The sequence below is a fragment of the Urocitellus parryii genome, chromosome 7, assembly GCF_045843805.1.
Source record: "Urocitellus parryii isolate mUroPar1 chromosome 7, mUroPar1.hap1, whole genome shotgun sequence".
Lineage (NCBI taxonomy): Eukaryota > Metazoa > Chordata > Mammalia > Rodentia > Sciuridae > Urocitellus > Urocitellus parryii.
Window position 1 is genome coordinate 137,962,541 of NC_135537.1, and position 27,161 is coordinate 137,989,701.

At 37.8% G+C, this 27,161-nt stretch overlaps 1 protein-coding gene across 4 annotated transcripts in view; it reads left to right on the forward strand.

Moving 5' to 3' along the window:
• Smg6 (SMG6 nonsense mediated mRNA decay factor) overlaps positions 1–27,161 on the forward strand; it is a 233,327-nt gene that overhangs the window by 10,134 nt on the left and 196,032 nt on the right. For 3 of the 4 annotated variants that reach the window (XM_077801318.1, XM_077801316.1, XM_077801317.1), the window contains exons 5-8: positions 1,535–1,641; positions 1,900–1,978; positions 14,009–14,119; positions 14,485–14,697. In XM_077801318.1, coding sequence (XP_077657444.1) covers positions 1,535–1,641; positions 1,900–1,978; positions 14,009–14,119; positions 14,485–14,697 — 510 coding nt within the window. Of the gene's footprint in view, positions 1–1,534; positions 1,642–1,899; positions 1,979–4,824; positions 4,850–14,008; positions 14,120–14,484; positions 14,698–27,161 lie in introns of those variants that run through there. The other variant, XM_077801319.1, reaches the window with a different exon arrangement.

Genomic DNA, 27,161 nt, shown 5'->3' on the forward strand with positions numbered 1-27,161 from the left:
CAAAGGGAACCTAATGCATAACAGTTTGAGGAAAGAGTATAATGATGGCAGGAAAGAAACAGAGTAGACAATTATTTTAATATTTGTTTATCACTTTATATATTATATTTATTCCCTCAATTACCCTATAGAACATGTATTTTTACTCAGATGAAGAGATCAATTTCCAGGTGTCTCAAAAACCTCCTTGAGCTTGGCATGGTGGTGTATGCCTGTAATCCCAGCAACTCAAGGAGGCTGAGGCAGGAGGATCACAAGTTTGAGGTCAGCCTCAGCCTTAGTGAAGTCCTGTCTCAAAATAAAAAAAGGCTAGATATCTGGCTCAGTGGTTAAGTGCCCCTGGTTCAATTCCTAGTATCCTTCCTCTTATTTCCCCTAAAAAGACTTCTTGACAGAATACACTGTTACATAGAGTCATATCATCTGACCCTCATTTCAGGGTGTGTTCTTTCATTTGCTTGGGACTTTTTAAAAAAATGTCTTTTTGGTACTAGGGGTTGAACCCAGGGCCTTGCACATGATGGATAAATAGTCTACCACTGAGCTATATGTTCCCATTTTTCTTTTTTCATTTTTTATTTTTGGGTACCAGGGATTTATTTTTATTTTTAATTTTTCATTTTTTATTTTTGGGTGCCAGGGATTAAACTCAGGGCCATTTGACAACTGAGCCATATCCCTAGCCCTATTTTGTATTTTATTTAGAGACAGGGTCTCACTGAGTTGCTTAGTGCCTTGCTTTTTGCTGAGGTTGGCTTGTGATTCTCCTGTCTCAACCTCCCAGCTGCTGGGATTACATTCTTAATGAATGATAGATGCCCAGCCTATCAGTGATAAATGCCCAGCTCATTTTTTATTTTTTGAGACAGGGTCTCACTAAGTTGCCCAGGCCAGCCTTGAACTTTTAAATTTTGTTTAATTTTTGTAGTACTGGGATTGAATCCAGGGGCACTCTACCATTGAGTCACATCTCCAGCCCATTTTATTTTGAAAAAAAAATATATATATATATATTATATTTTATATATACATATTATATATATTATATGTACATATTATATATATGTATATATTTTTTACATATATATATATATTAGTTGTAGATGGATACAATACCTTTATTTTATTTATTTATTTTTATGTAGAGGCAAGTTCTCTACTACTAAACTATAACCCCAGCCCCTGTTTGTATTTTGAGACAAGGTCTTATTAAGTTGTTGAGACTGGCCTTGCATTTGTGATCCTCAGTCCCCCAAGTGGTTGGGATTATAGGCATGCACCACTGTGCCTAGCTGACTGGGGCTTAAAATAAGAATCATACCTCTCTCTTCTGCCACTGTGTTTTCTCAGTAAATTTTGTATCACATTTTTGGCTACTTTTTAGTAGTCAAGGTTGGATTGAAAACTTTGTACTTTGTTACGGACGGGGACTGTGCCTTATCAATGCTTCGCTGTCATTTTGACTCATTCCTATTCTTTGGGGTTAAAATTAGTGTTTTTTGATTACTCTGCTAACTGATTATTTCTTCTAAAGGTAAAGTATGCCTTAATCAGTGCTCAGAGATGTATGATTTGCCAAGGAGATATCGCTAGGTATCGGGAGCAAGCCAATGATACGGCAAACTACGGGAAAGCACGCAGGTACTTTTACCTCTTGGTTTGTTTTTTCTCTTTTCTGTGTGGCGTTAAGTTAAGCACTATTAAGCAGTGGGCCACTTGAGCACCTTCCCATATTGGATATTCTATTGATGTGCTTTTTGTTTCCTTTAGTCATGCTTTACCTTTCCAGGGCTACATCTTGCTAATTCACCAGCTTATGCCTTAAATAGTAGGACTGTCAAGGTGAATTTGTAAAGAGTTGATATGGAGCTAGTATTTCTTACTGTTTTTCTATTCTAGTTGGTACCTGAAGGCCCAGCACATTGCTCCCAAGAATGGGCGCCCCTATAACCAGTTGGCTTTGCTGGCAGTGTATACGGTAAGAAATTGTGGATAGGGGAAGTGTTTTGCAGGCAGTTTCTTAAAATGAATTTTGATAGGTTCAGCTCCTGAGACTTCAGTTCATCTGCTCACTGTAGCTCAAAGAATATCCCCTTCTGCCTCCCAACCTCAAACTCTTTTTTGTTCCTCTTACTTTAAGAAGTTAAGTTGTCAAGGATCCTCACTTCAGGTGACTTCATTCAGCCATTTGCCACCACTGCACTTAAGTTCGTAAGTCCCATGCTCCAGCCAAACATCACTCTGCTTCTGACCAAAGCTTTTGCTCCAAATCTTGTCTTGTCTTGTTTCCCTTTCCTATACTGTTGATCCAGGCTGCTCATTGCAGAAGGGAAAACAAGGTTCCCTTTTTCTTTTTCTCTAAAAAGTCCTTATCTGCCCCATCCTACATGATCTTATTCTTTTAACTTTTCACCTAAGATCCTTTCTTAGCAGATATATTCCAGATACCCAAGTATGCCTTTCTTTTTTGGGGAGTGGAGGTACCAGGGATTGAACTTAGGGACACTCGACCACTGAGCCACATCCCCAGCCCTGTTTTGTATTTTATTTAGAGACAGGGTCTCACTGAGTTGCTTAGTGCCTTGCCATTGCTGAGGCTGACTTTGAACTCGCAATCCTACTGCCTCAGCCTCCTGAGCTGTTGGGATTATAGGTGTGCACCACTGCGCCTGGTGCCCAATTATGCCTTTTGATCTTACCGACCTTCTCCAAATGTGGTTGTAGCAGAGAGAAATTGGCTTTGGCAACTGAGAGGGCTCTGGACCGGAAACTTCACGAAAGAGGGAAGATGGGGGGCCAGTGGTAGGTGCTGTGAGATTCATGTATAAGAAGCAGCTCTCATACTCATTAGCAAGGAGAAAAGTTTATTAATACCCAAATAAGTAGTATTTAAACTTCATATTTATGTTCCCCTTTATTCCACGGATTCAAAGAAATTCCTAATTCTGTTTTGAAATAGTTGATTAATGTAGTTTACTAAAACACTTCCTTCAGAATCTCTTGAATTGCCCTCTCCTCTTTCTGCCTTTATCCTGTTCTCTTTGTGATGGGTGTTTGAAATTTTTTTCTACCATTCTTTTTTTTTTTTTTTAAAGAGAGAGTGAGAGAGAAGGAGAGAGAGAGAGAGAGAGAGAGAGAATTTTCTTTAATATTTATTTTTTAGTATTCGGCGGACACAACATCTTCGTTTGTATGTGGTGCTGACGATCGAACCTGGGCTGCACACATGCCAGGCGAGCGCGCTACCGCTTGAGCCACATCCCCAGCCCTTCTACCATTCTTTATGACATTGTTTTTTTCTCCCTTTCTCCTTATCTACCTTCTCTTATTTTTCCTTCTTTCTTAATTCTGGTATCTTTTTCTAGCTTTTCTTCCTTGTAATAACTGAATTAAAATCTTCTGTTTCTTGTTAACTAGAAAATATAATTAACCATCCGCTCTATTTAGTTCCTAGATATTTTCATCATCCTAAAAGAAATCTGTATATTTTTATTCCTCCCTGATCTTAGCTCCTAGCAACCACTAGTTGAGTTTTGTCTGTATAGATTTACCAATTCTGGATGTTTCATAAAATGTAATCATATAACATGTGACCTTTCGTGTCTTTGTATTTAGTATAAATATTTCAAAGCTCATCTAAATTGTAGCTAGCAAATATTAATCATTCTTTCTTTTTTTTCCCTTTGGTATCAGTGGTATTTAACCACTGAGCCATATCCCTAGCACTATTTATTTATTTATTTAAAGAGAGAGAGAGAGAGAGAGGGGGGGGGGGGAGGGAGGGAGGGAGGGGGAGAGAGAGAGAGAGAGAGAGAGAGAGAATTTTTAATATTTATTTTTTAGTTTTCGGCGGACACAACATCTTTGTTTGTATGTGGTGCTGAGGATCGAACCCAGGCTGCATGCATGCCAGGCGAGCGCACTATCATTTGAGCCACATCCCCAGCCTGAGTTTTTTATTTTTGTGTTAAAAAAATATTTATTTTTTAGTTTTAGGTGGATACAATATCCTTGTTTTTACATTTACATGGTGCTGAGGATTGAACCCAGTGCCTCACGCATGATAGGCAAGTCCTCTACCACTGAGCCAAAACCTCAGCCCCTTTATTTTTAATTAAAAAAATTTTTTTAAATATACTTTTTAGGGGGCTGGAGTTATGGCTCAGTAGTAGAGTGCTCGCCTAGCACACGTGAGGCACTGGGTTTGATCCTCAGCACCTCATAAAAATAAAGGGATTGTGTCTACCTACAACTATAAACAAACAAACAAATAAATAAGTATGCTTTTTAGTTGTAGGTGGACACATTCCCTTTATTTTATTTATTTTTTTAATGTGGTGCTGAGGATCAAACCCAGTGCCTAACATGTTCTAGGCAAATGTTCTAGGCATGTTCTAGGCACCGCCCTAGCCCTAATTTTTAAAAATTTTAAAAACTATTTTTCAGTTTTGGATGGACACAATACCTTTATTTTTTTAAAAATTTTTTTGTGGTTCTGGGGATCGAACCCAGTGCCTCACGCATGCTAGGCAAATGCTCTACCACTGCGCCACAACCCCAGCCCTTATTTTCATTTTGAGGGTCTCAGTAAGTTTTTAGGGCCTCACTGATTTGTTGAGGCTATCCTCAAACTTGCCATCCTCTTGCTTCAGCCTCCCTAATCACTGAGATTACAGGTGTGTTCCATCATGCCTGGCAATACTTTATTCATTTTTATGGCTGAGTTGTATTCCATTGTGTGGATATACCTAGTTCGTTATGTTTATTAATTCATTATTGATGGATGTTTGTGTTATTTTCACCTTTTAGCTAAGGTGAATTTTGCTGCTGTGATGTACAAGTATTTTAAGTGAGTATTTTTATTTTTTTTAAGTTTCCCTAAGACTACTATTGCTAGATTAAATGCTAATTTTGTGCATAAGTTTTTCTTTTTGAGGAACTGCAAAATTGTTTTCCATAGTAACTGTGCCATTTCTCTGCATTCTTACCAATAGTTCCCTCCCTACCCCCATTTTTTGGATTATGACTTACATAATGGAGTGTGAAGCGGTATCTCATTTGATAGGTTGGGTTTTTTCTCTGTTAGGGACTTTAGAAGAATTTTTTTTTATTAATAGACTTGATTTGTAGTGATGATTTTAAATTTTTAGGTTAATTGAAGAGAAAGTATATTTTCCATATATACCTTCAGCTCTTTCCTCTCCCCACAGTTTCTGCTACATCTTGCATTGGGGTACATTTGTTAAAATCAATGAGCCAATATTACTACTTGGTTTCGACAAGTGTATGATGACATATCTACCATTATTCTTTTTTTTTTTTTTTTTTTTTTTAAAGAGAGAGTGAGAGAGAGAGGGGGACAGAGAGAGAGAGAATTTTAACATTTATTTATTTTTTCTTAGTTCTCGGCGGACACAACATCTTCGTTTGTATGTGGTGCTGAGGATCGAACCCGGGCTGCACGCGCACTAGGCGAGCGCACTACCGCTTGAGCCACATCCCCAGCCCGACATATCTACCATTATTCTAAAGAATAATTTCAGGCTGGAGTTGTGGCTCAGTGGTAGAATGCGTGCCTAGCACATATGAAGCCCTGGGTTCAATCCTCAGCACACATAAAAATGAAGTAAAGATATTGTGTTCACGTAAAACTAAAAAAAATAAATTAAAAAAAAGAATAATTTCCCTGCCATAAAAATAACTTGTATTCCACTTATTCATCCCTCTTTTGAACCACTCATTATTTTAGTCTGTAGTTTTGCCTTTTCTATAATTTCATGTAGTTGGAATCTGAACAATGTGTACCCTTTTCAATTGGCCTTTTCCAATTAGCAATATACATTTAAGTTTCTTTTTGGATCTTGTTATTTCTTAAGGTTTTTTTTTTTTTTTTGTAGTTTGATAGCTCAGTTCTCTTTATTGCTAATAATATTCCATTGTATGGATGTACCACAGTTTATCCATTCACCTCTTTGAAGGACATTTGGTTGCTTCCAAGTTTTGGCAAGCTTGCTTCCAAGTTTTGGCCAGGCAGGATGTTGCACATCTGTAGTTCCAGTGACTTGGGAGATTGAGGCAAGAAGATCACAAGTTTGAAACTAGACTGTGCAACTTATACTCTGTCTCAAAATAAAATAAAAAAGACTGGAGGTGTTTCTGAGTGATAGAGTGCCCCTAGGTTCAATCCCTAGTACTGCAAAACAAAACAAAACCACCAAGTTTCAGCAGTTGTTCAAAAGCTGCTATATACATTTATGTTCAGTTTTTTTGTGTAGATATAAGTTTTTACATCATGTGGGTAGATATGAAGGAACACAAAATTGCTAGATCGTATGAGTAAGCATATGTTTAGCTTTGTAAGAAACCACCAAACTGTCTTCCAGAGTTAGGCTGTACCATTTTGCATTCCTGCTAATAGCACATGAGAGTTCTGTTGTTCCACATCATTGTGAGCATTTGGAATAAGCAGTGTTTTTTTTTATTTTTTATTTTTACTATCTTGACCCCCCCCCCAACTGAATTCAGGGATCTTGCCCATACTAGACAAGTACACTACTACTGAGCTAAAACCCCAGTCTGAATTTTTTTTTTTTTTAATTTGTTTTTAATATTTATTTTTTAGTTTTCGGCAGACACACTTGTTTGTATGTGGTGCTGAGGATCGAACCCGGGCCGCACGCATGCCAGGCGAGCGCGCTACCGCTTGAGCCACATCCCCAGCCCCCCAGTCTGAATTTTTTAAAAAAATTTTTTATTCTTTTTAGTTAGACATGACAGTAGGATATATTTTGACATAGTATACATACATGGATTATAACTTCCCGTTTTTGTGGTTGTACATGATATGGAGTTTACTGGTTGAGTATTCATATATGAACATAGCAATGTTATGTCCGATTCATTCTACTGTCTTTCCCATCCCCCGCCCCCCCCCCCCAACCTATTATCAGTCACCATCCACATATCAGAGAAAACATTCTGCCTTTGGTTTTTAGGGGATTGGTTTATTTCACTTAGCATGATAGTCTCCAGTTCCATCCATTTACTGGCAAATGCCATAATTTCATTCTTCTTATGGCTGAGTAAAATTCCATTGTATAGATGTACCACATTTTCTTTATCCATTCATCTGTTGAAGGGCATTTAGGTTGGTTCCATAGCTTAGCTATTGTGAATTGAGCTGTTATAAACACTGATGTGGCTGTTAGTATACTATGCAGATTTTAAGTCTTTTTTTCTGAGGAGTGGGATAATTGGACCAAATGGTGTCCAACCTGAACTTTTGCCCTTTTAATAATTGTGCAGTAGAATATCTCTCCCCTCCCCTCTTTGGGGGGTGGTGGTACCAGGGATCAAATTAAGGGCCTCACACATTCTAGCCAAGCATTCTTCTACTGAACTAAATCCCTAGCCCTTTAAATTTTTTAAAAATTTTATTTATTCATTCATCATTTTGGCAGTGCTAGGGATTGAACCCAAGGTCTGGTAAATACTAGGCAAGTGCTCTAACACTGAACTACATCCCTAGCCCTTTAAAAGACAGGATCTCTATAAGTTACCCAGACTGTCCTTGAATTTGTGATCCTCCTATCTCAGCCTCCCAAGTAACCGGGATTACAGTCCTCTGCTACTGCAATTCCCTAATGAATTAGAAGTTGAACATCTTTTCATAGGCTTATTTGCTATATGCATATCTTCTTTGGTAAGCCCTTCAGATCTTTTGCCCATTTTTAAAGTTGTTTTTTTTCCCTATTATTCAATTTTAGTAGTTTTTTGGATACTAGTCTGCTATCTGATATGTGTTTTACAGTATTTTCTCCCAGTGATTGGCAGAGCAGTTTTAAATTTTTTAAAATATTTTTTTAGTTGTCAATGGACATTTATTTTACTTATTTATATATGGTTCTGAGAATTGAACCCAGTGCTTCACACATGCTAGCAAGCACTGTACCACTGAGCTACAACCTCAGTTCAAGTTTTAAATTTTAATGAAATACAACTTGCAAGTTTTTTCTTTATATAGATTGTGCTTTTGGTGTGTATCTAGAAGTCATCACCAAACCCATACTTTTAAGTTTCTTCCATATTCTAGGAATTGTATAATTTTACTTTTAGTTTAGGTCTACAAACTGTTTTGAGTTGATTTTTGGGATAAGTATAAGGTCTGAGTATAGATTTGTTTTGCATATGGAGATTGAGTTGTTACAGAACCATTTCTCAAAAAGGCCAATCTCCATTGAATGCTTTTGCTCCTTTGTCATTTGACTTTATTCTTAAGGGTTTATTTCTGGGCTCTCTCTTCTGTTCTTTTGATCCAAATAATCTGTTCTTGGGTCAACACCACACTGTCTTGATTATTGTAGCTTTAGAGTATATCTTTTTTTTTTTTTTTTTTTTTAAGGCAGGGGTCCTGGGGATTGAATGCAGGGGTGTTTTACCACTGAGCCACATCCCCAGCCCATTTTATTTTTCAGTATGATTTAGGGTTTCATTGAGTTGCTTAAGACCTTGCTAACTTGCTAAGACTTATCCTTGAATTTAGCATCCTTCTGCCTCAGCCTCCCAAGTCATTGGGATTATACAGGCATATGCCACCACACCCCTCTTCAGTTTACCTTGAAGTCAGGTAGAATCAGTCTTCAACTTTGTTCTTCTTCAGTGTTGTATTGGGTATTCTTTTGCCTTTTCATATGAACTTTATTTATTTATTTTGTGGTAGAACTCAGAGATGTTTTATCCCTGAGCTATATCCATACCCTTATTTTTAAAATTTTGAGACAGGGTGTTGCTAAATTGTTGAGGCTGGCCTTGAACTTGTGATTCTCCTTCCTTAGCTTCCCTAGATACTGTGATTATAGGCATGTGTCACCACACCCAGTTTCCCATGTAAACTTTAGAATAAATTTGTTGATATCCCCAAATCTAGTGAGTACAAAGTGTTGTTGCATTGTGGTTTTAATTTACATTTCCCTAGTGACTAATGATGTGCATCTTTTCATGTTTGTCTCTTGGAGAGTGTCTGTTCAAGCTCATTAGAAATAATTTAAGAAAAATTTTTTTAGTAGTGGTAAAATACACATAACAAAAAAATTATTTGTCTTGCCCTTTTCTATCCTTTTTGTTGTTGTTGTTTATTTGTATCAGGTGCTAGGAATTGAACTCAAGGCCTCCCATTTATGAGGCAAACACTCAACCTCTGAGCTGTATCCTGGCTCTTACCCCTGTCTGTCTGTCTGTCTGTCTGTCTGTCTATCTATCTATCTATCTATCTATCTATTTATTTTTGTGGTGCTGGCGGTCAACCCAGGATCTCACACATACTAGCAAGCATTGTACCACTGAGCTGTATCCCCTTTTGAAATGTAGTACTTCAGTAGTGTCAAGTACATTCATATTTTTGTGCCACCAGTTTCTAGAACTCTCTTCATCTTGCAAAACCACAACTGTATATATCTGTTAAACAACATCTCCTCATCCTCCCACATCCCATCCCCTAGCAACCAGCTTCCTATTTTCTGAGTTTTTCTATTGTAGATACCTTGTATAAGTGGACTCATACAGTATATGTCTTCTTGTAATTAACTTACTGAACTTAGCAAAAGTTCTCAAGGTTCATCCATGTTGTAACATGTCAGAATTTCCTCCTTTTTAAACTGAGGAGTATTCCTTTGTATGTAAATACCACATTTTGTACAGTAGTATCCTCTGTTATCCTTGAGGGATATGTTCCTAGATCTTCAGTGGATGCTGAAACTGCAGACTGTATTGAACCCTTAGATGTATGTACCATGTTTTTTTTCCCTACACATAGATACCTATTTTTTTTTTAATAGAGTGAGAGAGGAGAGAGGGAGAGAGAGAGAGAATTTTTTAATATTTATTATTTTTAGTTCTCGGCGGACACAACATCTTTGTTGGTATGTGGTGCTGAGGATCGAACCCGGGCCGCACGCATGCCAGGCAAGCGCGCTACCGCTTGAGCCACATCCCCAGCCCCATAGATACCTATATTAAAAGTTTAATTGTAACTCACACTAAGAAATTAACAGCTTTAACAAATGATAAAGTAGAATAATTGCAACAACATGTATACTAAAAAGAGATTTCACCTTGCTATTTACATGACATGTAATTTAAAATTTATGAGTTAGTTTATTTCTGGAATGGATTACTCTATATTCATTCTCTGTCATTGAATATTTCGGTTGTGTCTCTACGTTTTGGCTACGGTGAATAATGCTCTGATTAACATGGGTGTACAAATTTCTCTTTGAGACCCTGCTTTCAGTTATTTTGGGTAGGGTTCTAGGATTAGAATTACTAGATTATATGGTCATATTTAATTTTTGGGGGGGTTACTGAGGATTGAACCCAGGGGTGTTTTATTAATGAGCTACATTAGTACTCCTTTGTATTTTTGTTTTGAAACAGTATCTAGCTCTGTTGCCCAGGTTGGCCTTGAACTTGTGAGCCTCTTGCCTCAGCCTCCTGGGTCTCTGGGATTACAGGCATGTGCCACCATGTCCAGTTCTTTTTTTCTTTTTTTTTTTTTTTTTTTTGGTACTGGGGTTGCTTAACCACTGGGCCACATCTCCAGCCCATTTTTAAGATTTATTTTTGAGACAGGGTCTCACTAAGTTGCTTAGACCCTTGCTAAGTTGCTAAGGCTGGCTTTGAATTTTCCATTCTCCTAAGCCATTTGGATTATAGGCAATGTGCCACTGTGCCTAGTTGGTTTCAATTTAAAAAAAATTTTTTTAGATGTTATGGACCTTTATTTTATTCATTTGTTTATATGCAGTGCTGAGAATCAAACCCAGGGCCTCACAAATGTTAGGCAAGTGCTCTTACCAGTGAGCCATAACTCCAGCCCCGCTATTTTCAATTTTTAAAGAAATAATTATCTGGTTTCTTAAAACAGTGGCACCATTTGAAATTCCTACCAACAGTGCACAAGAGTTCCAGTTTCTCTGCTTTTCCAACACTTAATTATTTTCTATTTTTTAATTTAATTTATTTATGTATGTGGTGCTGGAATCAAACCCACTGCCTCACACATGCTAGGTAAGCACTGTACCACTAAGCCACAACCCTAGCCCTATTTTTTTTTTTTTGGTGGGGAAAGTATTGGGGATTGAACTCAGGGGCACTTGACTTCTGAGCCACATCCTCAGCCCTGTTTTGTATTTTATTTAGAGAACCTCACTGAGTGAGAACCTCACTGAGTTGCTTAGTACCTTGCTTTTGCTGAGGCTGGCTTTGAACTTGCTGTCTCTGCCTCCCCAGCTGCTGGGATTACAGGTGTTTGCCACTGCACCTGGCTTATTTTCTGATAGTAGTTGTTCAAATAGGTGTGAAGTGTTATTGAATTGTGGTTTTGATTTGCATTTCCATAATGTTGAATTTTGTTGTTGAGATAGGGTCTCAGTATGTTGCTCAGGCTGACCTGAAACTCCTGGATTCAAGTATTTCTCTCTCCTCAATCCTCCCAAGTAGCTGGGACTGCGAATCAAACCCAGGGTTTCACACATGGGAGGCAAATGCTCTATCCTTGAGCAATGTCCCCAAACCCTAATTATGTTATTTTTTCCTTATGCTATTTCAAAAGGAATTATTTTCTTAATTTCCTTTTCAGATTATTCATTGTGATATCATATTAGATTTTGTGTGTGATCTTACAACAACTTTGCTGAATTCCCTCAATGGCTTTTTGACATTCTAATTAAATTGATATTTTTTTCTTTGATAGCCCTCTGTTCTAGATTAGCTTGCCTTTCAAGTTCTTTTTCTGTTTCTCTTCTTTTGTCTCCTCTCATCCTAGTTGTCTATTAACATTTCCCCAACTTTTCTGTGTCCTCTTGTCAGTCATTTAGTGAATTGGGTATTTATTGAGAATATGCTATGTACAGAACTTTGTGAAATGATGTGAGTGGTAAAATATATGATTTGGGTTTTGCTCTGAAAAAAGCTTTGTTGAGAAGACAGGTGAGGTGTATAGACAGTAATACAAATTAGACTTGGTAAAATATGTAATTGATTGTTAGATGTTCCATTATTTGGTGTTCCACTAAGAAAAATGTTGCAAATTAAAATAACACATAATGGTAGATATTGATTGTAAGTTATATCACAATTTCAGAAATGTTTAAATATGAAAAAATATAATAGATAAAATACAATTTGAAATCAAGTGAGTGGTATAAGTAGAGATTAGTATGAATTGGAATAATATTAAAAATAGCTACTGCTTAATTGGCTACAATGGTGGGCCAGATAGTCTGTTAAACTCTATATATTGTGAAAGGGTAATCTTTCTAGAAGCCATATTTGTGTAAATATCTCCAGTTTACAAATAAGGAAACCTCTCTGGAACTAGATTAATTTCATACCTAATAAGTGAAAGGACTAGATTCAGACTCAGGTGGTTGACCTTAGAAATAAGTACACCTTTAAACATGCTGGATGAATACAGATGAGAGTTTTAAAGAATGATAACAGAAAATATTGAAACTATATATGAAGTAATAGAGTAAAACCTTTTGAATATCCTTCCCCTTTGTTTCGGTGATTTTTGGTGTTTTTCCTTCTTTATGATCCTTTTTCCTTCTCTCCCCTCCTCTCTTTTTCTTCCATGTTGCCTTGTACCTTGTACATGCTAGAGAAGTTCTTTACCATCGAGCTATACCCCTAGCTCTCCAGCAACTACTGGCCCCCTCTACCTTTTAAATTTTATTTATTTATTTGAGGTGCTAGGGATTGAACCCAGGGCTGTGTGCTTTCCAGGCAAGCATTCTACCACTTGGCCTACATCTCCAGCTCCCCTGACCTTTCAAGATGGGGTCTTGCTATATTGTTCAGGAAGTTCTTTTCCTTTAGACTGTGTGTGTGCCACCATGCCCAGCTTCCTTTACTTTTCCATATTAATTGCTTTTAAAGTGGTCTCGGAGTGTTTATTTGCTGAATTCATTGAATAATATTCATAAAATATTTACCCAGTTGTTTATTTAAAAAATTATAACAATGATAGCATCATTAATTACAGCTAAATGTAAGTCACGTGATCAGCACATCACAGATACTGTCTAAACCTGTGGATACTGCTCTGTAGGTGGTATTATTCCCATTTTAAAGGTGAGGATATGGGAGTTCAGGAAGATTATTATGTAACTTTTCCAAGATCTCTAAATCAACTCCTGATGAGTCAGTTGAACTCAGGTTTGTCTGGCCCCTAATTTCATTAGACCATACTTACTCTGGTAACAGTAGGAAATTTAAAGTGAATTGAACATTCTTTTTTTAAAAATATTTTTTAGTTGTAGTTGGACACAATACCTTTATTTTTATGTGGTGCTGAGGATCAAACCCAGGGCCTCACATGTGCTAGGTGAGCACTCTGCTGCTGAGCCACAACCCCAGACCTGAACATTTTTTTCTCTAAGAACAAAATAAAATTGATGTTCATATTTTGAGACAGACATTCTATCTTTCTTTCTGAGTGGGGACTGAACCCAGGTGTATTTTACCACTGAGCTATATCCCCAGTCTTTTTTTTTTAAGTATTTATTTTTTAGTTATACGTGGATACAATATCTTTATTTTATGCTGAGTATCGAACCTAATGACTCATGCATGCTAGGCGAGCACTCTTTTTTTAATATTCACTTTGAGATATGATGTTGATAAGTTGTTGCTCAAGTGGCTATGATTATAGGTGTGTGTCACTGTGCCCAACTATTTTTTTGTTCTTTTCTCCCTCATATGAGTACTTGGTTCTTGGAAGTCCTCTGCTTGTAAGATATTGTTCTGTGTTGTGCAAGTAGAGACCCCTGTGTAATTGCCGTGGATAGCATTATGTATCTCTCATGGATAGCATTCTGATTTTCTTAGTAGAATTCCTGATAGCTTGGGGGACAGGCTGAGAGAGATTGTAAAGTTTCCTAGGTTGGTGTGTTGTGTTGGCATTGGGAAGAATACTGGGTGACTGAGTGTCTCTGGCCTCTTTGTACAGAGGAGGAAGCTTGATGCTGTGTATTACTACATGCGCAGTTTAGCTGCCAGCAACCCTATCCTGACTGCCAAGGAGAGTCTTATGAGCTTGTTTGAAGAGACCAAACGAAAGGTAAGTGGAGATGTAAAAAATCATTCGTTCCTAGGAAAATGCATTTCCCTTTGTGTCTCTTCATTCTCAGGGGAATGACTAGTAATGTCCTCAAGTGGTTGCATCAGGCTGTGCTGGTGGTAATCAGTCAGCTGCTGCACAGAGTGAAAGCTATCAGGGGCCCTTGGGTGGTGTACGTGTTCCAAAGCGTTGAGTTCATAGAATTTAAACTTCTGCAACAAAGCGGATGATACTCTGCTACTTTGATATTGTATTATACTCTTTACTTTTTTATAGTTTTTAGGCAACAAATATAGGTGAGGGCTCTGCTCTTAGTAGATGAGTTCCAGGAGAGTCTGAGCTTGGTGTGTCTGTCTGCCCTATAGGCAGAACAGATGGAAAAGAAGCAACACGAAGAATTTGAACTGAGCCCCGATCAATGGCGAAAAGGAAAGAAATCTACTTTCCGGCATGTTGGAGATGACACCACTCGCCTGGAGATCTGGATTCATCCATCCCATCCCAGGTCCTCTCAGGGCACTGAGTCTGGGAAGGATTCTGAGCAGGAGAATGGGCTGGGCAGCCTGAGTCCCAGTGATGTAAGTAAGAGTGATGCAGTAAGCAAAACTAGCTCTGTTAAACCCCAGGGCAGTGCTGGGTGGGGCGGCACAGCATGGAGTGGGGTGCACTGGGGTGGGGCCAAGTCAGGCAGCTCATATAACTATGAAGCATTCTATAGATGATTCCCACTCTTTGTGGGGTACACCAATCACTTAAGGCTCCCTTATGTCTACTTCCTTCCCATTTACAGGTCTTTTATCTTTACTGCTTTCTTCTCTCACCACTATGTGGCACTGTAGAATTTAGTAAATGTAGGATTAGAACTTGGTTGCTTTCAGTTGTGCATCACTGATGTCATGTTAAGATTCTTTGGGAGTTTGTACCTTTTCTTTTGGCAATGGGGTTTGAACCCAGGGGAATTCTGCTATGGAGCTATTCCCTCAGCACTTTTTATTTTTTATTTTTAGAACAGGTTGGTAAGTTGCCCGAATTGGCCTTGAACTTCCACTCCTCCTTTCTGAGCCTCCCAAGTACATGGAATTATAGGCATGTGCCATTGTACTGAGCTGATTTTGTATTTAATTTTTTTCTCTCTTGCTTGACTGTACGTTTAGAAAATTAACTGAAGCAGCATGGGTATGTTGGTTAGTCTAGTTTGTCATCAGCCTTTTAGGCTGATCTATCCTATTTTTATAACTCTTGGGCTGGGTTTTGGTTTTCTCAAAGCCAGGAGAAATGACAGTAGGAAATCACAGGCTTGTATAGAAGGTTTCTTTTTTTCTTTTTTTCAATAAATAATTATTAAATACTTACAGTGTGCCAGGCATTAAAGATGCAGTGAATACGTTCTCCCCTTGCTCTCAAGGTGAGCATTCTAGTGAAGAACACAGAAGAGTGAACAGGCAGAGCAAAGGAAATAGCATTTGCAAAGACCTGAAGTTAGGAAGAGAGAGCACTGGATTTGGAAAAGTGTAACCTGGTTCATTGTGCCTTGAGATTAATCCATTAGAGATGTGAAAAGGACTTGAAGCAAGAAATGGCTTTGGAGATGGAGAAAAGTGAACAGATATAAGAATTGAACAGATATATTAATAAGGGAGATCAGGGAGATCAGGGAGAGAAGAGTTAAGAATAACACTAGCCATGTGCTGTGGCACATTCCTGTAATTTTCGTGGTTTGGGAGGCTGAGACAGAAGGATTATGAATTCAAAGCCAGCCTCAGCAATGGCAAGGCACTAAGCAATCAGTGAGAATGTGTATCTAAATAAAATTCAAAATAGGGCTGAGGATATGGCTCAGTGATCAAGTGCCCCTGAATTCAATCCCTAGTAACCGCCCCCCCTAAAAAAAAAAAAAAAAAAAAAAAAGAATAACACTAGGTTTATAGTTTGGAAACTAGATAGATGATGGTCCATTCCCTGAGATAGGGAATAAAGGTGGAGCTGGTCTTAATAGAAAGATGATGAGTTTAATTTTAGACCTGTTTTTTATCATTCCTGTGGACCCTGCAGTAGAGATATTCAGAAGCTAACAGGTATCTGAAATTGAGAGCTGATTAAGCCAGAGATGAAGATTTTTGAATGTTTCTTTTTGTAGATGATCATGAAACCATGAGAATTGACTTGTTATTAGAAGTAAAGAACATAGAATGAAAAATAAGTTGAAGATATGAGAAAGAAGACCTTGCATAGGATGGGAAGGGAATAAGATCTAGAGCACAGGTGAAGAGATTAGCTTGACAGAGGGCAAGAGATCCTGCTTTCTTATGCTTGAGGGAAAGGATGAATTTGGGATTAATCTAGGGATGCAGGTAAATTTGTGGACATTGTGGGAGAAAGATAAGAGAGGGCTTTTTGTTTTTTATTTTCTCTTTGAAGTTGGAGGCATGTTTTTCTAAGAATGAGTCAAAAGTGGTGGGATAGGAGGGTTTTTTTCCTTTGGATATTTTTTGGGTGTTTGTGTTGAGGGTACTGGAGATCGAGCCCAGGGGTTCTCTACCACTGAGCTATATTTCCAACCCCTTTTTTTCTTTTTATTTGGAGAGAGGATCTTGCTAAATTGCTGAGGCCTACCTCAAACTTTCGATACTCTGGCCTTAGCCGCCCAAGATGCCAGGATTACAGATGTGTACCACTGTGCCTAACTCCTTTGGGGTTTGTTTTTATGTTTTTTTGTTTGTTTGTTTGTTTGGTGCTGGGGATCGAACCCAGGGCCTTGTGCATGCAAGGCAAGCACTCTACCAACTGAGCTATATCCTTAGCCCCCTTTGGAGTTTAATTTAAAATCCCTGTTTGTCTTCCTTTATCTTTCTTAGTTTTTAGTTGTTTTGTGAATGACTTGGAAAGCGGTCATTACTTATAAATTAAACTACCACTTCCTATGTACTACAGTATGTTTGGAGCCCCGTATTCATGTGTTATAGAAGCATGTTGGAGTTGCTGCTGTGGTAGAATCTCTTACTGCTTCCCTCTCCTAGTTTAGATAGTACTGCCTCAAACTGGCAGCCTTTTGGGTAAGAGATAACTTGTTCTGTTGGATTAGCTATACTATCCAACTTCTTAAAAAATGAAAGTACCAAAGGACAATTTGAGAAAGCCTTTTGTGTCTATCTTTGATGTTGGCCCTTACGTTGGGAATCCTTCTTAAAAGGATGTAGGTAATCTTTTAATTTTCTTTTTTTTATTACATTTTTTTCCAGTTGTAAATGGACACAATACCTTCATTTTATTTATTTTTATGTGGTGCTGAGGATCAAACCCAGTGCCTCATATATGCCAGGGAAGCGTTCTACCATTGAGCCACAACCACAGCCTATAACTAATCTTTTCTAGCATTCTCTTTTTCATAAGATATTTATTTACTTTTAAATAATGTCATAAAGGCTGGGGCTGTAGCTCACTGGTAGAGCACATGTCTAGCATACTCAAGACCCTGGGTTTAATCCCTGGTACTACCAAAAAAAAAAATGTTTACATGAGTTTGTTTTTATTATGTTGATCTCAGAGAAGGCATTTTCAGCATGTGAGCTTTCATTAGACCCATAGATTTTATTAATTATTTTATTTTTTTATAGTAAAAACCTTGTAAATGCGAGAAAGAAACAGAAATTGGGGATTGTTTTAGACTTAACAAGAGCAATTTTAGAGGAGGAAGATTTTATATGGCGGCTCCCAGTTTCAGAGGCCTCAGTCCATTCACAGCTGGGTTCATTTTTAGGGCTGGAGGTGAGGCAGAACTTCATGGTGGATTAGTGTGGTGGAAGGAAGCAATTCACTTGATGATCAGGAAACAGAGACCCTACTCACCATATAAAAATATATACCCAAAGGCACACACCCCCATTGACCCATCTCCTTCACCTACACCCTAATCACCTTCAGTCACCACTCAATTAATCCCATCAGGGATTAATTCACTGATTGGGTTAAGGCTCATAACCCAATCGTTTCTCCTCTAAACCTTCTTGTATTGTTTCACACATGAGCTTTCTGGGGGACACCTCACATCCAAACCTTACGAGGGATTAAACCCAGGAGCACTGTACATTCCTGACCCTTTCTATTTTGAGACAGGACTTTGTAAATTGCTGAGCCTGGCCTCAAACTTGTGATCTTCCTCCCTTAGCCTCCTGAGTTGCTAGTTTTCCAGGTGTATATAACACCACCTGACACTATTTATATATATTTTTTTACCCTAGGAGAACTATTTCCCTTAATTTTTAAAAATTTACATCTGTGAGTTTGTGTTTTTATTTCTAAGCTACTAGCACTTGAGGAAGAATTCTGCAGTTTTGGGGCTGGGGTTATAGTTCAGTGGTAAGAGTTGTTGCCTAGCATGTGTGACACCTGGGTTTGATCCCCAGCATTGAGAAGAAAAAAACATGTAGTTTTAGCTCTTCTTTTATCCATTAAGATAACCACAGTGCTGTTTTTATCTGTTTTTTTTTAAGCCCTGGTCAGGTTCCAGCTTTCTTTTTTTCTTGTAGTAGATCCCAAGAACTCAGTTTGCTTTTTCTGTCCCTGTGACATACAGATTGATGAGAAGTAGACACTGGCATTATAGAGATTAAAACAACCAAAAATGATCTTTAAACTCAGGAGCATTTGGTCCCATAGGGAAGATAAAATGATAAATACAGTCATGTGCTATATAACATTTTCATCAGTGACAAACCACATATACGATAGTGGTCCCATAAAGTTATATTGTATTTGTTTTAGTTTTGTAAGTATACTCTGTGATGCTCACACAGTGATGAGATTACCTAATGGTGCATTTCTGAAATGAATGTAGGCCTATAGTTAAGTGATACATGACTGTATGTGATCACAGCATAGTGTGTTAAGTGCTGTAATGAAGGCAAGCATGGGGTGAGGGGAGACTATGGGAGCATACAGCTGAGCATCTGGTCTGGGTATGCTTGGGAAGGCTAGGATGAGGCAGCATTTTGCAGCTAAAAGGTGATGTAAGGGTGCTTCTGTACTTATGAGAGAAGCATAAAGGCTTAGGGAACTGCAAGTAATTCAGTACAGCTGGAGAATAAGATGTGATGTGTGCTCTTGCTAGATACTTGAGTCATCCTTTATCCTTTTTTTCCCCTGCATTCCCACATTGAGTCAATACCAAGTGCTATTGAATCTACTTTTTTTTTTTTTTTTTTTTGATGGTGGTGCTGAGGATTGAACCCAGGGCCTTGTGCGTGCAAGGGAAGTACTCTACCAACTGAGCTATTTCCCTAGCTCTGAATCCACTCTTTTTTTTGGGCGGGGGTACCAGGGATTGAACTGAGGGGCACTCAGCCACTGTCACATCCCCAGCCCTATTTTGTATTTTATGAAAGACAGGGTCTCACTAAGTTGCCTAGTACCTCACTAGATTTCTGAGGCTGGCTTTGAACTCCCGATCCTCCTGCCTCCGCCTCCCGAGCCACTGGGATTACTGGTGTGCGCCACTGCACCTGGCCCTGAATCTACTCTTAAACCTAACTTTAAGCCATCCATTTCTCTCCATTCTAATTGCCATCACCTAGTCCTCCAAGTTATCATTTCAGTAATCTACATACTATTAAAAGGAGTTCCTCATGGTCTTTCCCCATTTGTTCCTAGTTCTTCTCAGGTCTTTCTTTTTAGAAGTAATCCAAAGGAGCTTCCAGATGCATAATTCTGGTCATGTTACTTTCCTATTTAAAGTCTTTAGTTCTTTCTATTTGTTTTTAGAATTAGGTTCAAAAATCCTTGATAGTCTACTGGACCCCACATGATCTGGCCCATACTACTACTTCTACTACTACTACTACTACTACTAGGTTTTTTTGGTACTGGGAATTTAACCCAGCGGTGCTTTACCACTGTATCACATCCCCAGCCATTTTTTTAAAAAGTTATTATTATTTTTTTTAGTTTTAGATGGACATGGTGCCTTTATTTATTTTTATTGTGGTGCCGAGGATCGAACCTGGTACCCCATACATGCTAGGCAAGTACTCTACCACTGAGCCACAACCCCAGCCCCTATTTTTTTACTTTATTTTTAAAAATTTTTCGTTGTAGTTGGACACAGTACGTTTATTTCACTTATTTATTTTTGTGTGGTGCTGAGGATCGAACCCAGGTTCTCGCATGTGTGAGACAAGTGCTCTACTGCTGAGCCACAACCCCAGCCCCACTTTTTATTTTTTATTTTGAGACAGGGTCTCACTAGGTTGCTTAGCTGGCCCATACTACTTCTTATACCTTTCTTCTTTCCTTTGTTCCAGTTCTCCTCTGACCTCTTCCTTGAAAGGTCCAAGCTCTTCTCTAACCTCTGCCTATTATATATTCTCTCTTCCCAAACAGTCCATTTCTTCTTACTATTTCTTCTGCCTTTCTCAGTCCTATTCTCATTTATCTTTCAGGTCTGAGCCTAAATATATCTTTTTCAGAGAAGATTTTCCTGAGCCCCAAGACTGGCTACTTCTCCTTTATGATTCCCATTTCTACTTAAGTAATTTTAGGTGTCATTTTGTTGCTGCTGTTACTTAAGATCTTTCTCTTGCTAGATTGAAGGCTTTATGAGAGTACTTTGAAAGTACTTTGTTCTTTTCTTTATCCCCAGTGTGTGCATACAGGAGATTCTAAATAAATCTTGAGTATACAAATGAGAGGAAGACAATGAAGAGAAGGTCATAAGGGTTAGATTCTTTCAGAAATAGTGAGACATTTGGATTTCAAATATTGAGCATTTTAAGCTGGGTGATAGTATAATTGGATTTGTATAATGACCAATACCATTTTTATTCCCAGTATTTGTATTTACTTATGCTTTTGGTACCAGGGATTGAACTCCAGGGATGATTTACCACTGAGTGACATCTCCAGCCCTTTTTATTTTGAAATAAGGTCTGCTTAGTAGCTAAGTGTTTCACTAAGTTGCTTATGTTGACTTTGAATTTGTGATCTTCCTGCCTCACCCCATGAAAATCCCAGGACAAATATGTTTGTCTTTAAAGGGAATTTTTTAATTTGCAAAAGTAATCAAATGTAATAAGTGGTAGAGTGCCCCACTGTTCAGTTCCCAGGACACAAGCGGGGGAAAAAAAAAAACAAAACTTTTTTCTTTTGTTCTAATACTGAAAATACTGGACAGAGCTGGGCATGGTGGCACATGCCTGTAATCCCAACAGTTTGAGTGGCTCAGGCAGAAGAATGGTAAGTTGGAGGCTAGCCTCAGCAACTTAGCAAGACCTTGTCTCAAAATAAAAAATTAAAAGGGCTGGATATGTCACTTAGTGGTAAAGCATCCCTAGTATCAAAAATTTAAGAAGAGGGATTATTATACAAATCACACAGAAATGTTTAAGATTTAAAGTGAAAGTCATTTATCTTTCTACCTTCAGAGACAACACTGTAAAATATTTGATAGAAGTCCTCCCAGACCCTTTTTTTTTTTTTTTTTTTTGGCACTAGGAATTGAACCTAGGGATGCTTTACCTATATCCCCAGTCTTTTTTTATTCATTTTTTTATTTTGAGACAGGGTCTTGCTAAGTTGCTTTTGGTATCTCTAAGCTGCTGAAGCTGGCCTTGAACTTGTGAACTTCCTTCCTCAGCCTCCTGAATTTCTGGAATTACAGGCATGCCTCACCGTCCCCAGGTTTCCAGACCATTTTTAAAGCATTTATGCATGTGTATATATACACATACCTGCAGAAACATTAAATACACACACACATATATTTTGCAGTGGTGGTGATAGAACTCAGGGCCTTGTACATGCCAGGCAAGTGCTTTACCACTGAGCTACACCCTCAACCCTAAAATATATTCTTTTAACAAAAATTGTGTTATGGGGCTGGGGATGTGGCTCAAGGGGTAGCGCGCTCGCCTGGCATGCGCGCGGCCCGGTTTCGATCTCAGCACCACATACCAGCAAAGATGTTGTGTCCGCCGAGAACTAAAAAATAAATATTAAAAAAATTCTCTCTCACTCTCTCACTCTCTCTTAAAAAAAAAAATTGTGTTATACTATATATAGTTATTTGCAATTTCTACTTTTTAAAATTAACAATTGGACATACAATCTTTTCTGCTATAGTGTAACATGTGTTCCTAAAAATCACTGTGGTTTTCAAAACTGTATAGTGAAATCTATAGGCATGATGGCACACACCTGTAACTCCAGTTACTCAGGAGAGGTGAAGGCAGAAGGCTCACAAGTTTGAGACCAGCCTGGGTAGCTTGGTGAGAACCTGTCTCAAAATAGAAAGTGGGACTGGGGTTGTGGCTCAGTGGTAGAGTACTTGCTTAGCACGTGTGAGGCACTATGTTCGATTCTCCACATCACATAAAAGTAAATAAAATAGTGTTTTCATCTATAACTAAAAAAAAAAAAAGGAGGGCTGGGGTTGCAGCTCCGTAGTATAGTACCTTTGTGTTTAATTCCCAGTACCACCAAAAAAAAACCCAAAAAGCAAGAAACGCCCACCAAATAAATGTAGGGCTTATAAGTAAAAGGAGTCATTTGTGCAATCTTATACATGTGGAGAGGTTAAGAAATATGCCAAGATCTGAGTGTGGTGGTGCATACCTGTAGTCCCACCTTCTCTGGAAGCTGAGATGGGAGGATCACTTGAACCCACAAGTTCAAGACCAGCATGGGTAAAACATCAAGGCCCTGTCTCTCAGAAAAAGGGGAAAAAAAGGAAAGAAGGATGTAAATACTACATTAACTAATTTACCTTGAAAAAAACATGAAGTATTTTTGTAGAAGTGGGATTTGGAAGAGTTGCAGCTTATGAGTCACTGTGACACGGTAGATACTTGAAATTGAATGGGCAGGAGACACATAAGATGTGAACATCACATCTTCGTGTGTTGAACTGAGTTAGCTGGTAGATATTTAGGGTTTGTTCATGTATTTTATTTATTTTTCTTCATGTTGATTCAGATGGGAACTTTTTCCTTTGTTCACCTGTTTCTTTTGAACACATTTATGCATAAGCAAACACAAAATTTGTGTTATGCTCAAAATGTTCCTTAATATATTGATCACAATTGAATCAATTCACATTTTCAAAATGAGCTTTATAGCAGAACTGACTATTTCATTTGTCTAAGAATGCTTTTAGTATGTTCTCAGCATGACTGTATATTTTTTTTTACAAAGATGTATGTCACTTATTTACTTATCTAGGTAATTTAAATATTTTTGTGTATTGCTTGTTTTGATTAACTGACCTTTTTTTAGGTGCTTAGTTTTTTTGTTTTTTTGCCATTTGGGGGATTAAACCCAGGGCTTTTGCACAAGCTAGGCAAGTGCTCTATCAATGAGCTATACCCATAAACCTTTTTAAAGTTTGTTTTGAGGCAAGGTTATTTAAATTGCCCAGGCTGTGCTCAAATTTGGTGATTGTCCTGCCTCAGTCTCCCTAGTAACTAGGATTATAGGTGTGTACCACTATGCCTGGCTTGGTGAGATTAGCTTTAATAGGAATTGCTCCTTTAGCAACTACTAGAGAGTTTCTAGAACAAACTAGTAAAATTCAGATTCATGAATAAAAAGAACTTGGCTTTAGGTGGTTATTAGTAATGATAATAATATCTCAACTAGTTTGTTGTCCTTTGCCAAGCATGAGCTTGGATCTCTCTCTTTCTTTCTCTGTCTCTCTCTCTCTCTCTGTCTCTCTCTCTCTCTCTCTCTCTCTCTCTCTCTCTCTCTATCTCTCTCTCTCTCTCTCTCTCTCTCTCTGAATGGTTGTAGGAGGTTAGCTTGTGGGTTGTTGGTTTTTAGCCTTGAGATGTGGTTTGGGTTGAATATCCAGCCTGGGGACGGACTGCCAACCTCAACTACAAGTGGCATCTTATTGCAGTTCACATTTTAAACTCTTTCCCCTGCAAGGTAGTCCACTCAAAGTTGGTGTTGCCTGCCATGTTGCCAGGGTTCTAGGCAATATTTGGTGGGTGTTCCTCCTATTCTTTTTTATCTCCTTTTGAAAATGAAACCAAAGGGTACTGCATGGCAAATGGGTTATTGTTGACAGTCATTGAGATAAATAAAGATATTAAATTATAAAATATAAATCAATTAAATATAAATCATTTTCACAAAGTAAAGGTCTCTGATGGGACCACTAAGAATCTTTTAGATCCGATTGCTCCATTATCAGCATCTTGAATAGATCATAATACAAGTCTGTCTGCTGGGGAAGAATGGAGCATCTGAGAATGAGAGATTTTGATGGGTGTTTGTCTTTGAAACTTCAGTGAATTGTTTTGTTCTAGAATGATTTAGTTTACCATTTCCAGCATTTTCCCAACTCATTATTAACAACAATATACTTGGTGCTACATGTAGAAAGTAAGTCTTTAGATAAGAAATGTGTCCTTGAATTTGGCTAAGTGCTTGTCAAACTTTCCTTGTCTTTAGCCTCTCTGAATATATTTTGGGGTTCAGCCTGGACCATGCCTTAATATACCTATTATTTGGCCTTATTTGAATCTCCTATATTTTACTTCACCTTGTTCGCCTAAGTTGTGCTCTTTTTGGTCATCCTCTGTTGCATACCATTATTTATTTTATTTCTTTAAATAATGTCTGTTTTTAAGACTTATACAAGTCTGGAGAATTTAATGAGTTGCCCCTGAATTTTTGGAAGTAGGAGGGTCCAGTGTTGATCCAAATCAAAGTTTAGTTTACCTAGCCAGTTGTGCCAGCTTTGTGTGAGAATTGTAAAAATAAACACAACATTGTTATTGTTATTTTCTCAGATTGCTTGGTGTCTACTACTTGGGCTAGCATACTTTTTCCATGAAACATCAGATAGTAAATATTATAGGCTTTGAAGGCCATATGGTCTTTGTTGCAACTATACTGTTGTGGTGCTAATGCATCCATACACAATGTATAAATGAATGATCATGGTTGTATTCCAGTAAAACTTTATTTGCAAATATAGGTGATGGGTTGGATTTGGCCTGTGGGGCCTAGTTTGTCAACTTCTGCTCTAGTGGAAGAAATAGATACATAAGCAATGTTGTGTATCCAGTTGATTCTTGTTGGTTTTGATAGTTATGTTCTATAAGTTGCCACAAACACACTATATTAGTGAATATTGGAACTTGTTCATAAGGAAGATGCAGAATTAGATTCCTTCATGCTCTGGTAACAACATATTTAGTCAACTGATAAACATATAACTTTGTTTTACATGTTTTTCTGCTTAAACACACCTTATTTAATATATATTATCAATTAATTAACATTGCATTCTTCGCTAACAGCCCTATCACTCATACCTGAACAAAGTTTATCCAATACATATTTTTTCTATAAAGTGCATCACAGCCTTCTTGCACTAAGGAACATTAGACAACACTTCAGAAGCATTAAGCTTAGCGGCTATTTGTAAACATCAACGAAAAGCACAGGAATATGAAAAATGTGACCCTATGTAGATCACAAAAAGGACATTTGTTTAAAGTGTGACCAGAAACATGAAGGCAAAGAGTTGCCTTGTTTGACTTCAGCTAGGGATGTGTGTTAGGTGATTCAAAGAATGACACAAAAGCCCCGTATTGATTTTGGGAATTACAAGAAAGTTTTAGTGAGTTCACTGAATTCACAGGTATAAATCCATAAATAATGAAGCTGAAATGTAATACAGTGAGTGTCTTCACAGAGGCTTGTCAAATACAGAGAAGGTCCCTTGTTTCAGACCTAGCAGAGACATGGGTTGGGGAAGGGGGAAAGGAAAGTGAAGTTAGAAGACTTCTTGGAGAAATGAACCAGTCAGAATGGGAAGAGTGTATTCCATGAGCAAAGACAGAGGTGTGAAATAGCAGAGGATTTGCAGGGCACTTAATTCTGTGGTGAGTTGAGGGATAATTTGAGAACATTGGAGTGGTGAAGAGTAAGTGAGCCTTCTACAGGGCTGTATTCTTTTTTAAAATTTTATTATTTTTTATAGTTGTAGCATGCCTTTATTTTATTTGTTTATTTTTATGCAGCACTAAGGATCAAATTTGGTGCCTCATAGTGCTAGGCAAGCACTCTCCCACTGAACTGCAGACCTGATCCTGGGGCCATGTTCTTGATGGGTACTATGATACATGTCTTCTGTAATATACTTCTGGATTGTGGAAATAATAATTTGTTTTTTGAATTTTGTGTTTGTCATGTCTGCATTGTAATTAATGAAAGTAGCACTATTCCATTAAAGTTGGTGGGTTGGAGGTTGTCTGAAGTTTTTGCCCCATAGTTTGCTGATTCAAAAAGTTTAAGGGCACGTCTTAAATAAGGCTTTAGGCATTCTGAACTCCAACATGCTAGTGTCTCTGTGCCTTGGTTGTTGGAGGAAATTGCCAATAGCTTGGATTTAAAAGTTTTGTTTTTCCAAATTAAAAATTTACAAAGCCAACACCACATGAATCTTGTAAAAAATTTGAAAGTGCAGATAAACAGTACCTTTTTACCACTTAGTGAGAATCACTATTAATTTGTTAGTGTATGTTCTTCCTGCATATTTATATAGAGTACAACATTTCTATTGGAAATATCTAATCCCTATTAACCTGGGAAGCCAGAAGGGAATAATCTATGCCTAATTATTATTCCAGAATGTTATTGAAAAAATGGTATTCTAATTTCTTAGGTCAGCATGGTTGTCTTTATTTTCCTGTCTTATCAAAGTAGCACAATTAGAATGACACCAGAAGATTAATGAAGAGCAAACTCAAAAAAGGTTAAACATTTAATAGACTGAATATTATCCTGAAATTGAATCTTAAGGGTCCATTTCATGAGGAAATATTTTGAACTAATGGTAAATTGGGCAGTGGTGGATTAATTTGAGGCCACCTGGGCCTAGACAGTTTATGACTTTTTTGGAAAGCTGGGTTTTAAGTGGAAAAGTTCAGATTGTAATATTGGAGTTGGTTTCTAGATTGGTAGGAATGGAGATTCAAAGAAATCTCTTTAGATATCTTTTATGAGTTATTCTCATTCATTCTCTCTCTCTCTCTCTCTC